A 14,349-nucleotide genomic window follows, 5' to 3' on the forward strand; every position below is an offset into this window, starting at 1 on the left:
TGTCCACTTCTCAATTTCCCTATTATCGCTCAAAAGCCTCCTAAACATTCTCCATTACTGATTTCTTCCATAGAACACACATCTCACTCACACACACTGATATACACACCCACTCATGAGGATCCTCTGCGCACACACACACTCTCCCCCCAATTTGGTTCATTTTGGATATTTTAGCGGTCTGATCTCTCAGAGGAGGAACTGTTACCACCGGATATTTTTTGAGGAGGCCTCACTTCCCCTCGGGGATCTCTTTATTAACCCCAGCTATTTGAATACAATCGTCACCGCACCCTTGTCCGCCACGACGAAGCACTAGGTCCCTGACCTATCCGTAGTACGCGTAAGTCGCGTGTCAGCAGAGCAAGGTGATCCATGGTTGGTTGACATAGACGTTAGTGACAGGCAGGTGCAGTTTGGCAGATTGACACCGGCGCTGACGTCACAGTCATACCTCACACTGTGTTCAAGGAGATCTACATAGACAAAGATCCACCCACTCTCCGAGAGACAACAAAAACCCTGAAGGGACCAGGGGGTCGTCCACTTGACGTTGTGGGCATGGCTGAACTGTTGCTGAGGAGAGGAGAGAAAGAGGTGAGAGAAGGCGTATATGTCATCCGACACCTGCACACTGCATTGCTTGGGAGGCCTGCAATCAATGGGCTGTGTTGGGAAAAATACACCCTGCCATCAGTGGAAGAGACACTTGGGATGCTGGCCGGAGCTAGTGTATTCAGCAAGTTGGACGGTAACATGGGCTTCTGGCAAATTCCACTGACTTGAGGACTCATCCAAGTATACGACGTTCATCACGCCCTTCGGACGTTTCCATTTCAGTCGGTTGCCCTTCGGTATTAGCTCCGCTCCAGAGCACTTCCAAAACAGGATGGTGACTGAGATCACAGAAGGACTTGAGGGCGTTGTTTGCCAAATCGACGACGTGCTGGTGTGGGGACGTACACAAGAGGAGCACGACGCTCGTCGACACACCGTGCTGGGGAGGATAGAAAAGGCAGGCATCACACTGAATGTTGAGAAATGCGATTTTTCTAAGACTGAAGTGACTTTCTTGGGTCACGTGATCTCCACCAACAGCATCAGTCCTGACCCAACCAAGACGGAAGCGGTCCGGGGGATGAAAGAGCCGACAAATGTGAGCGAGCTGAGAAGCTTTCTCGGCATGGTGAACCAGCTGGGGAAGTTCATTCCACGGCTCGCTGAGAGGGACAAGGCCTTGCGCGACTTTCTCTCAAAGAGGAACGGTTGGCTCTGGGGCGCAGACCAAGCCAGAACATTCCAGGACCTCAAGGACGCACTGTCATCCCCATCGGTGCTGGCGATGTATGACACACACAGGGAGTGCAAAGTCTCGGCGGATGTGTCGTCATATGGCTTCGGTGCTGTGCTTCTTCAGGAGGGGGGATGGAGGCCGGTGGCCTATGTGTCACGGTCTCTCACGCCAACAGAGCAGAGATATGCTCAACTTGAGAAGGAAGCCTTGGGCCTGACCTGGGCATGCAAAAGGTTCCGCAACTACCTCATCAGCAAACACTTCCAGATGGAGACTGATCATAAGCCTCTCCTGAGCCTCCTGGGCTCCCAGGCACTGGATACTCTATCTCCACGGATTCTGCGTTTCCGCATGCGTCTGATGCGCTATTCTTACTCGATCGCTTATGTCCCGAGGAAGAGGCTATGGACGACGGATACATTGTCAAGGGCTCCAGTCGCAGGTGGAGTAATTCTGGATGAGAGACAGCGCTTTGAGGATACTAACTATATGTGGACACCAATGGATAATTTGCCAGTGACCACTGCGTACTTGGATGAGCTGAGGGAGCAGCTGAAGGGGGACAGTGTCTGCAGGCCTGGTGATGGCATTGTATGGAGAAGGATGGCCTGCACACAGCAAGACTGAACCAGGACTCAAACTGTATTGGGCAGAAAGAGCGTTCCTCACAATACAAGATGGACTCTTGCTCAAATGAAGCAGGCTTGTTATTCCTGCAGCGATGAGAAACCAGGTTCTCGTCAGACTACACGAAGGCCACTTGGGAGTGGTTAAGTGCTGTGAGCGTGCACGACAATCAGTATGGTGGCCTGGGCTGAGTCAACAGCTGAATGAGTTGGTTTTCAATTGCCGAACATGCTGCAAGGAGAGACAGAACAGCATGGAGCCAATGATGCCGTCAGAATACCCAGAGCGACCATGGCAGAAGGTAGGAGCAGACTTGTTCACATTGGGAAGGGACAACTACTTACTGGTTGTTGATTATGCTTCCAGATTTGTAGAAATTGCTCTTCTTACCCCTACAAGATCAACAGATGTCATCACTCACCTGAAATCAATCTTTGCACGCCATGGCATCCCAGAGATGGTGGTGACAGATAAAGGGCCTCAGTTCTCAGGTGCGGCCTTTGCTGCATTCGCAGGGTTATATGGCTTCGGGCATATCACGAGGAGCCCAAGATATTCCCAGAGCAACGGGGAAGCCGAACATGCGGTCAAGACCGTTAAGGCTCTTTTGAAGAAAGCAGCTGACACTTATCTTGCGCTGCTAGCCTACAGGGCGACCCCACTGTGGAATGGTTAAAGTCCGGCACAACTGCTGACGGGCAGGAGGCTCCGTACGACGGTTCCGGCGCTCCCAGCGCTGCTGACTTTGATGTTGCCGGACAGCGAGGCAGTCATTCACAAGGAGAGGGAGAAGAGGATGAGTGATGCGCAACGCTGGGACCTGCGACACCGGGCGCGGAATCTTGACAAGCTCGATCCTGGGAAGGAAGTATGGATCACAGATCAATGAGCCACAGGCATTGTGGTTGACAGTCACCCTACTCCACGTTCATATATCGTGGACGGACCCGACGGGATTGTCAGGCGAAACCGCCATCATCTCATCCTTATGAGGTCATCAACAGAGCGGCATGACGATACACCGCAATCCCTTGAGGGTGTTCCTGGACAGAGTTCCTCAGAGCCACCGCAGCACACCGCACCTGAACCACCACCTACTCCTAGAACCAGGTCTGGGAGAGCAGTGGTGAGACCAAACAAGCTGAACTTGTGAAAGTGAGACTCAGAACATTTTATGTCAGTGCCTCCCCAGTCATGAACCTCACCGCACGTCAGTGGTGTGTGTGTGTGTGTGTGTGTGCGTGCGTGTGTGCGTGTGTGTACGCGTGTGCGTGTCCAAACATCTGTTTTACCTTCTCCGGTATCGCCATGGTAACCAATTGACTCCACTTCCGGTCATCGCGCGACTGTCTCTAAAAAAGAATTAAAGAATAAAAACTTTTTTTGACATGGCTTTGGCTCGTCTCCCTGTTCTATTTTCAGGTTTGAAACCCAAAGTTGAACACGCACGTCACGCACGAGGAGGCACATTCACAAGACGTCACGTGCCATGACGAGCCGCACGCATGTGACGTCAAGCATCACACGTACGTCGTGTTGCAGTCAAAAGGAACGGGTCAGGATGATTAACATATAATGATGATCATTATGATGCTTTGATATGCTTTTATCATGATTATGCTATTATTGGGAACGGCAAGCAGGAGCGGCAGAAGACGCTCGTGGCGTCATCATGACTCGTGACGAGCAGCCTCGCAGCAGTGAGTGTTTTTATTTTCTTCTTTACTGTTGGAGTATTACTGGTGTGTGACGCTCCCTTGTGGGGGTGACGTACTCGCAGCTGTGGAGCAGCTGATCAGGCGCTTTCTCCCACGTGGCTGCCAACGCTTCGCCCTCGGCCAATCGGAAGAGCTGCGGCACGCTTACGTCATCCTCCGAGCTCTCTTCGGCGCGCTGAGTGGCGCAGGTAATCAAAGCGAAATTCGCGAGAAGACAAGACTAAGGTGGACGGACTAGTTGGACTTCTGCTGGACTCGCTGTTGTGGTTTTTTTCCGTTACTTTGTGGCCAGTCCAGATGGGAGTTGGGAGTGACATTGTCTCCATCGAGTCGTCACCGTCCCGTCTGACTTGCTTCGGCTAACGTGTCAGCCACGCCCATGGGCAAAAATTGATTGGCCGCTGCACAACTTAAAATCGGTCGCTGAGCGTCATGCAGCTCAACTTAGCCCAGGAGTCGGCAACCCAAAATGTTCAAAAGCCATATTGGCCTGTCTGGAGCCGCAAAAATCTAAAAGCCTTTTATACGGCAACATAGACTGTCAGTACATAAGCTGTATGCATGCCAACTATTAAAATAATCAAGGAGCCTACAAATACAAAATGAACATTCACGATTAAATGTTTATTTTCCCTCCAGCGCATCCTGGAGAGAATTACGCACCACGTGACTACTGATGTACGATAAGCCTATTGCTACTATCGTTGCATAGCAGAGCTATCTGTTCGACATCGGTCACGTCACACGACTCGTTACAGGCCATTGAGAAAACTGGAGCTGAATTGATGTCCTTGATTTGCTGATGTTGTTTGCCGTTTTAATTACCCTTTCCTTCACTGTTTTTGCGGCGAGAGGTATGTCTCCAAATTTCTAAACTCGTTTTTTTTTTAAGTCCGAAAATAGGCACTCTGGTAGTTTAATGAAAGAATCCTTCATGTATCACCATCGGCGAATGGTTTTCCGAACTTTATTATCTCCCGGGCTGCAACAAAACTTGCAGCAGTAGTAGAGTTCGGAGATGCAATCCTCTTCTTTAAACCGTTTTTTCGGTCCTCCATTTTCTCCCCCAGCACTGCAATTGCGCCTTTCCTTTCAGCTCCAACTGGGTGATCGGCAGCAAATTTAGCATGCTTTAGGTAAACATGTCGCTCCAAATTGCTCTTCTTGTGATTTGACAACTTCTCATTGCAAATCAAACATGCAGGCAATCCTTCGGCATTGGCAATGAAAGCAAATGGTTCAGTCCGGTCTTTCTTAAACCCTCTGTTCTCATCAGCAATCTTTCTCTGTTTGACTTTTGAATCCATGGCCCATCACTCTCACACCCCTGTTTGCAACTCGCCTGTCCTGTGTCGCAGGCTATGACGCAATTTGGCTGTTTGATGCAATTTGGCTGTTTGACGCCATTCTGAAATTTGGCATTTTAATATATTTACAACTACATACATTTTTACAGCATAAGAATGTTTGTGTCATGATTAACATCCAAAAACCATATTTTAAAAATACCAACAACAACAAAAAGCATATTTTTCCATTTTCACGCATTTTTGCAAAAGCTCCAGGGAGCCGCTAGGAGGGGGCTAAAGAACCGCGGGTTGCCGACCCCTGACTTAGCCTATTACCCAGCGGTCACCAACCTTTCTTAATCCGAGAGCTACTTCCTGGGTACTGATTAAGGCAAAGGGCTACCAGTTTGGCATACACTTCTGAAATAGCCAATTTGCTCAATTTGGCTTTCACTATGTGTTATTATTGTCATTTCCAGTTCACGTGTAAGTGTGATTTTAACAAGAATAGCAAAAATACAGTCAAACCTAAGTTTTTGACCACAATCCGTTCCAGAAGGCGGTTCGAGAAGCGAATCGGTCGAATTCCGAATCTATTTTTCCCATTGGAGTGAATTGAATTGAATTCCAAATCGTGTTTTCACATTACAAATAATTGAATACAAATTAATCCGTTCCAAGCAAAAAAACAAAACAATAAAAAAAAACCGCCTTTTTTAAGCATTTGTTCATTTGCGCATTTTTGTCTGATCGCGCAACTGCAGCGCACCGCCAAACGCGTTACCGTAGCGCGTCGCCGACCGCCCAACTGCACCGCGCTGGTCGCATTATTGTGACAGAGCCGTCGCTGAAATTTAGAAAATATTTTAAAAGTCCTGATGTACGTTCTAAAATGTAAGTGAACCTCAGTGCGCAGGGAGCTTAATTTTGTCCGATCGCGCAACTGCAGCGCACCGCCGAACGCGCAACTGCAGCGTACCGTCGAACGCGCAACAGTAGCGCGTTGCCGATCGTGCAACTGCACTGCGCTGGTCGCATTATTGTGACAGAGCCATCGCTGAAGTTTAGAAAATATTTTTAAAGTCCTGATTTACTTTCCAAAATTTAAATGGATCTCAGTGCGCAGGGAGCTTAATTTGGTCCGATCGCGCAACCGAAGCGCGCCGGGCGCTCACTGTCGCATTGCTTTAAGCGCGTCTTTGTGTTTTAGGAGGGCTTTACTGCTCCCACTTGCATTCTTTGGAGGCATGATGAGGGGTTAATACAATCCTCAAAGTAACGAAAATACAATAACAACGGAGTCAGTCAGCATCCGGGCCCCACGGTCGGGTTTTCTCGGATCCTCCCGGCGAAGCAAAAAAATCTCGAATTTTTTGTTCGAATTCCGATTATTTCGAGAACCGGGACTTTCGAAAACCGAAGTTTGACTGTAAAATGAATAAATGCAGCTCACTAACAAGTGCCGTTATTTGAGCTAATTTTAGAACAGTCCTGCGGGCGACTCATGCGGTCCGCGGGCACCGTGTCGGTGGCTCCAGCTATTACCCAAAAAGCGGTGTGAGCAGAAAAGTGCGAGAGCAACATTTTGTCTTTTGAGCTCTGAAAACAAGTCGGCTAACTCGGCGACGTCGGCCACTCAAATTACTAGACACTCATATTTGCGAATGTTTGGCCATGTATGCAGAGCCCGTTCAGACCTCCAGGGGGCCCTACGCAAAAATATGTCACGCCCACAAAGAGAGACCAGAGAGACAAAATTTGATTGACTCAAATTAAGTTTAATATGGATAACATTAACAATTACTCAGTTTTATATATACAGTTGCTCCACCCCCTACAAAAAAATACAACAGGTTAGTAGATAGGTAAATAGAGGTAACAAATTGGCTGCACCTAAATTCACCGCATTTCCTCAGTTAATAGACTTCCCCATAATAGTAGCTTGCCTTTTAGCAACCTGGTCCAAAACGTTTTTTGTATCAATATGTTAAGAAGTCAATATGTGAAATTAATTAATGGCAATGGGTAGCCTAACCACAAAAAGAGAGGGGTTACGTTGCCTTGCTCACCTGACTGCTGTTGTCTTTGCTCATTGTCATGAAGACGCCTCTCGTCGGCGTCTTTCTTTTGTCATTACCTGATTTAAAATGCCGCGACGTCTTTGCAGCTAGGAGTCTACTCTATGATGACACGCTGCTGCAAGCCATGCAGCGCTACTCATCTAGACAAGATACAACACGTAACAGAATGATGACGTCGCGTGAGGCCTAACGCTAACAGCATAGTGCATATATTGGGCACGCCGGTACTGCATTTGGTGCTCCCGACGCTCTTTTCTGGCAGCAGCGATTCTCCATGGACACCAAGACGTGATACTCAGAGCTGACCCCGAGTGGAAAGTGGAACAAACCAGAGCAGATGGCCGCGGCTGCATTTTTTATTCTATTTTGTGCATTTTATTTTCTTTCTTTGCTTTTTCATGTAAGTCCTTCTGTTGACTGCAGAGAAGTCTCAACTCACTACGGTGACTCTTTGTCTCCATTCAAACGCGCCACACAAGGTCTTCCGGCGCTAAGTCACACTAGCGTCGGCTGCCCACCGCATAACAAATGATGTCGTGTGTTGTGTTTATGTGAGCAGCCATGTTTGCCGTCATTGCACCGGGCCTGCCGCTGACTTTTGGTCACAAGCTGGCCACAGGATGTGCCTTTACGGGTGAGGAGGGGGAGTGAGGAAGATGAAGATGATGTCGTATGGATGACAGGATGCACGTGTGACCCTAGTTGTGTGCATTTCCAGGGACCTGCGCGTTGGGCGGGGCCACGTCATCGGTCTTCAGGTGCGCCGTCCTGCTGATGTTTCCCAACATGCTTGGCGCCCGTGGACGCGCCTTCCTCATGCTGCTCGTCCTCTCCACGCTCTACTCAGGTTGACGCACGCACGCACGCACGCACGCACGCACGCACGCACGCACACACACACACATACACACACACACACACATGCAGCAAGCTCACCTTTGACAGCGCGATGTTTGAAAGTTGAACAACAAATGATTGGCAATAAACAGACAATAATGTCATCACAACTCCACTCAGTCTCCCGTCACAGAGGTCCCCAGTCATGGTGACCAAGTGTCCTCCAGCCCGGTTGTGAAAGAGGAAAGGCTGTGAAACCGGGCGGGCCGAGTGGTTTACAAAAACACTCCAAACTGTTTTGGGGGCTGTTATCGGGCCGACGTGCTCCCTCTCACAAGCAAGTGGGAGCCATTTGGACCAGATGAGGGACGAGCGGCTGACAAGTGCATTCCAGGCTGTTGAGAAAAGAGAGCCTGTGCCCGAGATGGAAAGACAGCAACTTGACAACTTGATAACAGCGCCCTTTCAAATCGTGGTCTGGGTTGAGAGCCAAAATCCAAACCGGGTGGCAATGGGGTGCCATGAACAAGGGTGTATCTATCAAAACAAAGAATTCTTGACAGGCAGGCGCCTGATGATTGACAGGTCCGGTGTCCAATATCCAGCGCAACATGGAGAAGGCCACTGCGTCCCTGACTTGCAATCTGGAACTTCAAGTGCGCAACACCAAGTTGCTGTGGAGAAACGCCGTCACGCCCTTCCACAAGGTGGCGGAAGAAGTCACAGTAAGGCCCAAATGTGATCAGCCTCCCTCTATTGCTCCATGGCAAATCAGGAGCGCTTTGGTTGTAATTTGGCTCATAACGGGTTTGTTGCGTGACAACTGCTCAATTTGCGTGAAGGCGGGATGCCACTTGCCGCCCACGTCACTCGCTTGGACACGTTGTTGTGCGCATCCAGCAGAATGAAGCGGAATTGAAGGCGAAGGCTAGCAGCGCCCGCGAGGCCTTTGCAGCCATCCGGCAGGAAGTGCTCGGCGGTGGTGGTGCTGCTGCCGGCGGGCGCTCAGCCGACCGGACTGGCACGCAGAAACGCTTTGCCTTCAGCACCCTCACAAAGTGCGAAGGTGAGCCTTCCTCGTCCTCCTCGTCTTTGTCACGGTCGTCGCCAAGCTTGTCTCCTACTACGTGTAGGCATGGTGAAGGAGGGCATCCGGAAGTGCGCTGATTGGTTCTCCAGGAGGTGGAAAGAGTGTGTCCGGGTCGTCCAAGTGCCCGTCATCAAGAACATCCTGTGCGTGCCCATGAAGTTTAGCTTCCTGTGTGACATCATGAAAGGTCAGCCAGCACGTGGCCATCCTCGCGTGGACATCCACGACCATCTTTTGTTTCTGTGTGCCTCAGTGATGACGGGTTGGTGCAAGCAGCACATCCCGGTGGAGAAAAACTTTGGTCAGCTGTTCGATCATCTCAATGCTTCGATAGATCTCCTCAGCACCGAGTTCACCAGCAGGGTTGTTTACAAGGTGGTGAGCGCCCTGCGTCTGCCAGTCGTATATCTGCAATGGCGCTCAGCGTCGCTGTGTCGTGACAGGAACATCGGCAGCAGACGGCTATGCACGGGGAACTGGCGGACGGCGACTTGATGCGGAGCATCCACGAGTCTTTCCGCCAACTGGCTGCTCGCACACGCCGGCTGTTGGATGTGCTGCGTCTCCTTGCGTCCCTGGCCTTCCTGTCCGTGTTTGCGCAGTAAGCCAGCGGACGGCCCTCGCCTAACCCTAACTCTCACCAGCACCGCCTCGGCCATCCTCACTCCCTGTGTGTCTTCAGGTCTCTGGCTTACGTCTTGCGCTTCCAAGGAGACGTCTTCTTCGATAATGTGTACCTCACTAAGTACTTGGGCATCATCGACTGCCGCAGGAAGTCGCTGGTGAGGCTGTCGGCATCCTTGTTGCCTTTGTCACCCTTGTACTCACCTGTCTTTGTTCAGGGCAAACAGCATTTGTTGCCCCTTACGCTGTCTGAGAGACGCAACTTTGTGGACCCCTGGAGCCCGAGAATTCACCCCGAAGAAGTCAAACAAGTGGTGGGCTCACTCGGCGTGCATGCTCCCGCCCAATCGTGCTGGAGCGCCCACGTCACCCTTGTGTGTGTGCACAGCTGGCGAGTGTGGTTCAGGTATTGGCTGTGCTCCTCCTGGCGGCGGTCCTGCTGATGGTGGACGCATCCATCTTTCGTGTTCTGGACGTGGTCAGCAAGCACACGCACACCACCTTTAACGTCAGCAGTAAGATGCAAATGCGGCTTGCCGGCTTCCAACGTAAACACGCAGGTGGTTGATTGTTGGTGGGCGTGGCCTCTTCAGGCACCCAGCAGGTGGACATCCAAGTGAGTGGAAACTCGATTTTGGCCCGCCTCCTGCAGAAATCCTTTGCTGCATTCAACACATCCTCCAGCGTTCATGTGGTATCAAACAACCAGCGTGAGTCACTTGTTGGGGGGCGGGGGTCTCTCGCCGCTGGCTGATGATTGATACCTGGGTGAGCTTGCCCCCCCCATCCCACTCCCCCTCCCCTCTCCGCAGGCTGCGTCACTCCGCCCTCCTCACCGGCCATCTCGGCGTGCATCAGCATTGCCTGCTGCCTCCTGCTGGCAGTGCTATCCAGCTGCCTTCAGGTCTATACCAACCGCCTGCGCAGGGTCATTGCCGCCTTCTACCACCCTCGGGTAACGCCCCCTTTCACATTTAGCGTGCCGTTTCAATCGAGTCAACTTTTGTTTGGACTTCCTTTAGCCTTTTTGTGTTGTGAGTGAGCTCCCACCTGTTCAAATGAATCAACGATTTGGAGAATCCGAGGGACTTCTTTCAATTTGTTTTGGGAGTTGTAGAGATTTCGACCCCAGTGGCAAGGCCCCGGGGGTGGATGAGATCCGCCCGGAGTTCTTAAAGGCTCTGGATGTTGTGGGGCTGTCATGGCTGACACGCCTCTACAACGTTGCGTGGACATCGGGGACAGTGCCTCTGGATTGGCAGACTGGGGTGGTGGTTCCTCTCTTTAAGAAGGGGGACCAGAGGGTGTGTTCCAATTACAGGGGAATCACACTCCTCAGCCTCCCTGGTAAGGTCTATTCAGGGGTGCTGGAGAGGAGGGTCCGTCGGGAGATCGAACCTCGGATTCAGGAGGAGCAGTGTGGCTTTCGTCCTGGCCGTGGAACAGTGGACCAGCTCTACACCCTCAGCAGGATCCTCGAGGGTGCATGGGAGTTCGCCCAACCAGTCCACGTGTGTTTTGTGGACTTGGAGAAGGCGTTCGACCGTGTCCCTCGGGAGGTTCTGTGGAGGGTGCTTCGGGAGTACGGGGTGCCGAGCCAACGGTCCCTGTATCACCGATGCCAGAGTCTGGTCCGCATTTCCGCCAGTAAGTCGGATTCGTTCCCAGTGAGGGTTGGACTCCGCCAAGGCTGCCCTTTGTCACCGATTCTGTTCATAATTTTTATGGACAGAATTTCTAGGCGCAGCCGAGGCGTTGAGGGGGTCCGGTTTGGGGACCTCAGCATCGCGTCTCTGCTTTTTGCAGATGACGTGGTGCTGTTGGCTTCTTCAGGCCGTGATCTCCAGCTCTCGCTGGAACGGTTCGCAGCCGAGTGTGAAGCGGTCGGGATGAGGGTCAGCACCTCCAAATCCGAGTCCATGGTCCTCGATCGGAAAAGGGTGGAATGCCCTCTCCGGATCGGGGATGAGATCCTGCCCCAAGTGGAGGAGTTCAAGTATCTTGGAGTCTTGTTCACGAGTGAGGGGAGGATGGAGCGTGAGATCGACTGGCGGATCGGTGCAGCGTCGGCAGTAATGCGGACCCTGTACCGGTCCGTTGTGGTGAAGAGAGAGCTGAGCCAAAAGGCAAAGCTCTCAATTTACCGGTCGATTTACGCTCCTACCCTCACCTATGGTCACGAGCTATGGGTCGTGACCGAAAGAACGAGATCTCGGATACAAGCGGCCGAAATGAGTTTTCTCCGCAGGATGTCCGGGCTCTCCCTTAGAGATAGGGTGAGAAGCGCGGTCATCCGGGAGAGACTCGGAGTAGAGTCTCTACTCCTCCACGTTGAGAGGAGCCAGATGAGGTGGCTCAGGCATCTTATCAGGATGCCTCCTGGACGCCTCCCTGGGGAGGTGTTCCGGGCATGTCCCACCGGTAGGAGACCCCGGGGACAACCCAGGACGCGCTGGAGAGACTATGTCTCTCAGCTGGCCTGGGAACGCCTTGGGATCCCCCGGGATGAGCTGGATGAAGTGGCTGGGGAAAGGGAAGTCTGGGAATCCCTCCTAAAGCTGCTGCCCCCGCGACCCGACCCCGGATAAGCGGAAGAAGATGGATGGATGGATGGATGGAGTTGTAGAGATTCTCTCGTTCTGCTGTCCTCCATTAAGCAGACAGAGATTTTTTTCCACAAGAAAATAATTTTTGAAACGATGCAGCAGATGTTGCGGGCCAATGCACCGTCCACCGACGTTGGCGTCAAGGTGTCCGCTGTGCAGCTGCCAATCAAACGACCGACCCGGAGGCGCTAGATTGACTTTGTACTTTGAAGCACAATCTGGCAACGCCAAATGTTGGAGGCTTTTCAGGAGTACATTTTCCGGACGTTTTTTCTTGCTCTCTTGGTTGCTGTGCTGCGACTGTCAGGGCTTGAGTACTGCTGGAGGCACAGACACGAGCGCCAACTAGCGGCGGCTCGTCTCTCGTACACAGCTGCCGACCCGCTCCAAAATGCTGGACCAGATTGTTGACCGCTCGGTTGTACGAACGAGCCTTCCAAATCATTTAAATATCTGTTTGTCACTTGCCGACTCGTGACATGCCGAATCAACGTCAACCGCTTGGCCTTCTGTAATAATATTGAACAGGAATATCTTTTTGAATAGTGGCTCTCCTCCTTGCTGGGGAAAATCCCCAAGTCGCCCCAAAAGTTTGAGTGCTGCCCACAACATGGCGCCAAAGTATGGCGCCTAACTACGAAAGAAACGGAGGCCCACCCAATCGAGTAATACATTTCTTAGCGCGTCGTGATACGGCTCCTACGACAGCCGAGTGCCCTTGGGCGAGACACCGCCTGAGGGAGCGCGTGCCTGCGTGAAGATAAGCCAAATGCACTCCACGTTTTGTCTTTTTGTCTTCCAGAGGGAGAAAACACGAATCTTGTTCTTGTATAACTGCACCCTGTACAGGAGAATCCTGCACAGGCCGTCGTGCACCCAACACAACCGCACCAATGTACGCAAACGCATTCGAATGTCTGCAACGCGCCAGGAAAACGCCACCATCTTCTCACCCGTGGGTGTGTGCGCGCTGGCACGCGTGTGCGCATGTGTGCTTTCGTCCACAGATGTTGGAGTGTTTGTCTCGGCTGTGTCGAAGACGGCGGGAAAGGCGGGAAGCCTCGAAGACTGAGCTTCAAAGTGTGTGAAAAGCCAAACGTCACATTAAACTCATTTCAAATGTCAAAGGTCAGATGTCATGCTGGCAACACAAAAAACGTGTGTGGGGATTTTGTGCACGCTCATGTGTGCCATAAAGCAGGGGTCCCGAACCCCCAGTCACTTGGTACCGGGCCGCCAAGCCGCACAGAAAAAAAAAAACCATACATTTTTATCGACGATCAATTAATTCAGGTCAAGACGCTCATCCCGTTCACGTGACATGTTTCCCTAGTCGAGCCCGCAAAGCTAGCAAAAAAATGAGTAAAAATTTATTTTGAAATATATGAAAAAAATTGGCTATTCTCTCCCAATTTCAACCGTCAGTTCAGGTCAAGACGCTCATCTCGGTCACGTGACATGTCAGCTCAGTTGAGCCCGTGAAGCAAGCAAATATAAACAAGAAACAGATGTTTGGAAAGCTTCGGAAAGGGAAAAAAGCCCAATGAGGAGACGGAAGACGAAGGGGCTACGACTTCTAAGAAAAGAAAAGCTGCATTTAAAAGCAAATTTCTGGAGTCCTACTTAAAATATGGATTTATCACCACAAGTGACTCTGACGCGCCAAGCCCACTCTGCATAATATGTGGCGACAGGCGAGCTAACAAGGCAGTGAAGCCTTCAAAACTGCTTCGGCACATGGAGACCAAGCATCCTGCATTAAAAGACAAACCTTAATCACTTCGGGTGTCATTGTCTCCGATTACGGCTAATTGGGACCGGCTCGTTTCTGAGAAACAAGCTCAACCTAATGGTGAGTTTTAATTTTATGTCGTTTATACTTGTTTTTATGCCAGTCTATCATTTTATTTCATCGTATTTATATATTTTTTATAAATGTCTTATTTATTTATATGAATGTATTATTTATTTATATAAAGGCCGGTGTTAGGGTTTACAGGTTATCTTGATCCTATGCTTATGTTAGAACATAACCTGTAACAAATAACCTAGCTAGATTAGGTTGATCCTATGTTTATGTTGGAATGTAACCTGTAATAAGATGGCTCTTGGGACATGGAATGTCACCTCTCTGGCTGGAAAGGAGCCCGAGCTGGTGTGCGAGGCAGAAAGATTCCGAGTAG

General features: G+C 50.9%; 2 protein-coding genes across 10 annotated transcripts in view; one reads left to right on the forward strand and one right to left on the reverse strand.

Moving 5' to 3' along the window:
• dcst2 (DC-STAMP domain containing 2) overlaps window positions 1-3,536 on the reverse strand; it is a 24,670-nt gene extending 21,134 nt beyond the window's left edge. For 3 of the 5 annotated variants that reach the window (XM_088386875.1, XM_088386874.1, XM_088386871.1), the window contains exon 1: window positions 3,214-3,364. In XM_088386875.1, coding sequence (XP_088243001.1) covers window positions 3,214-3,260 — 47 coding nt within the window. In that variant the 5' untranslated portion in view covers window positions 3,261-3,364. The other 2 variants (XM_088386872.1, XM_088386873.1) reach the window with 2 other exon arrangements.
• dcst1 (DC-STAMP domain containing 1) lies at window positions 3,403-13,293 on the forward strand. 5 transcript variants are annotated; one of them, XM_088386876.1, is made up of 17 exons: window positions 3,403-3,476; window positions 3,565-3,621; window positions 3,702-3,827; window positions 7,569-7,643; window positions 7,728-7,856; window positions 8,432-8,571; window positions 8,747-8,912; window positions 8,980-9,123; window positions 9,190-9,311; window positions 9,380-9,537; window positions 9,619-9,718; window positions 9,779-9,874; window positions 9,949-10,075; window positions 10,154-10,270; window positions 10,373-10,515; window positions 12,969-13,061; window positions 13,174-13,293. In XM_088386876.1, the coding sequence occupies exons 2-17, from the start codon at window positions 3,594-3,596 to the stop codon at window positions 13,252-13,254; spliced, it is 1,845 nt and encodes a 614-aa protein (XP_088243002.1). In that variant the 5' UTR covers window positions 3,403-3,476; window positions 3,565-3,593; the 3' UTR covers window positions 13,255-13,293. The 5 variants fall into 5 exon arrangements, with proteins under 5 accessions (XP_088243002.1, XP_088243006.1, XP_088243004.1 ...); XM_088386880.1 differs by having other exon boundaries at window positions 3,467-3,621; window positions 10,373-10,464; XM_088386878.1 differs by having other exon boundaries at window positions 3,467-3,621; window positions 8,750-8,912.
• The last annotated feature ends 1,056 nt before the right edge of the window (window positions 13,294-14,349 follow it).

This window comes from Syngnathus floridae, chromosome 10, assembly GCF_059516105.1.
Source record: "Syngnathus floridae isolate MCC-2025c chromosome 10, RoL_Sflo_1.0, whole genome shotgun sequence".
Lineage (NCBI taxonomy): Eukaryota > Metazoa > Chordata > Actinopteri > Syngnathiformes > Syngnathidae > Syngnathus > Syngnathus floridae.

Excerpts from the sequence above, each read along its gene's own strand:
- dcst1 (XM_088386876.1), top strand. The coding sequence starts at position 3,594 with ATGACTCGTGACGAGCAGCCTCGCAGCA. Across the intron at positions 3,828-7,568 it reads CGGCGCGCTGAGTGGCGCAG|CCATGTTTGCCGTCATTGCA; the intron begins GTAATCAAAGCG and ends TTATGTGAGCAG. Across the intron at positions 9,719-9,778 it reads ACTGCCGCAGGAAGTCGCTG|GGCAAACAGCATTTGTTGCC; the intron begins GTGAGGCTGTCG and ends GTCTTTGTTCAG.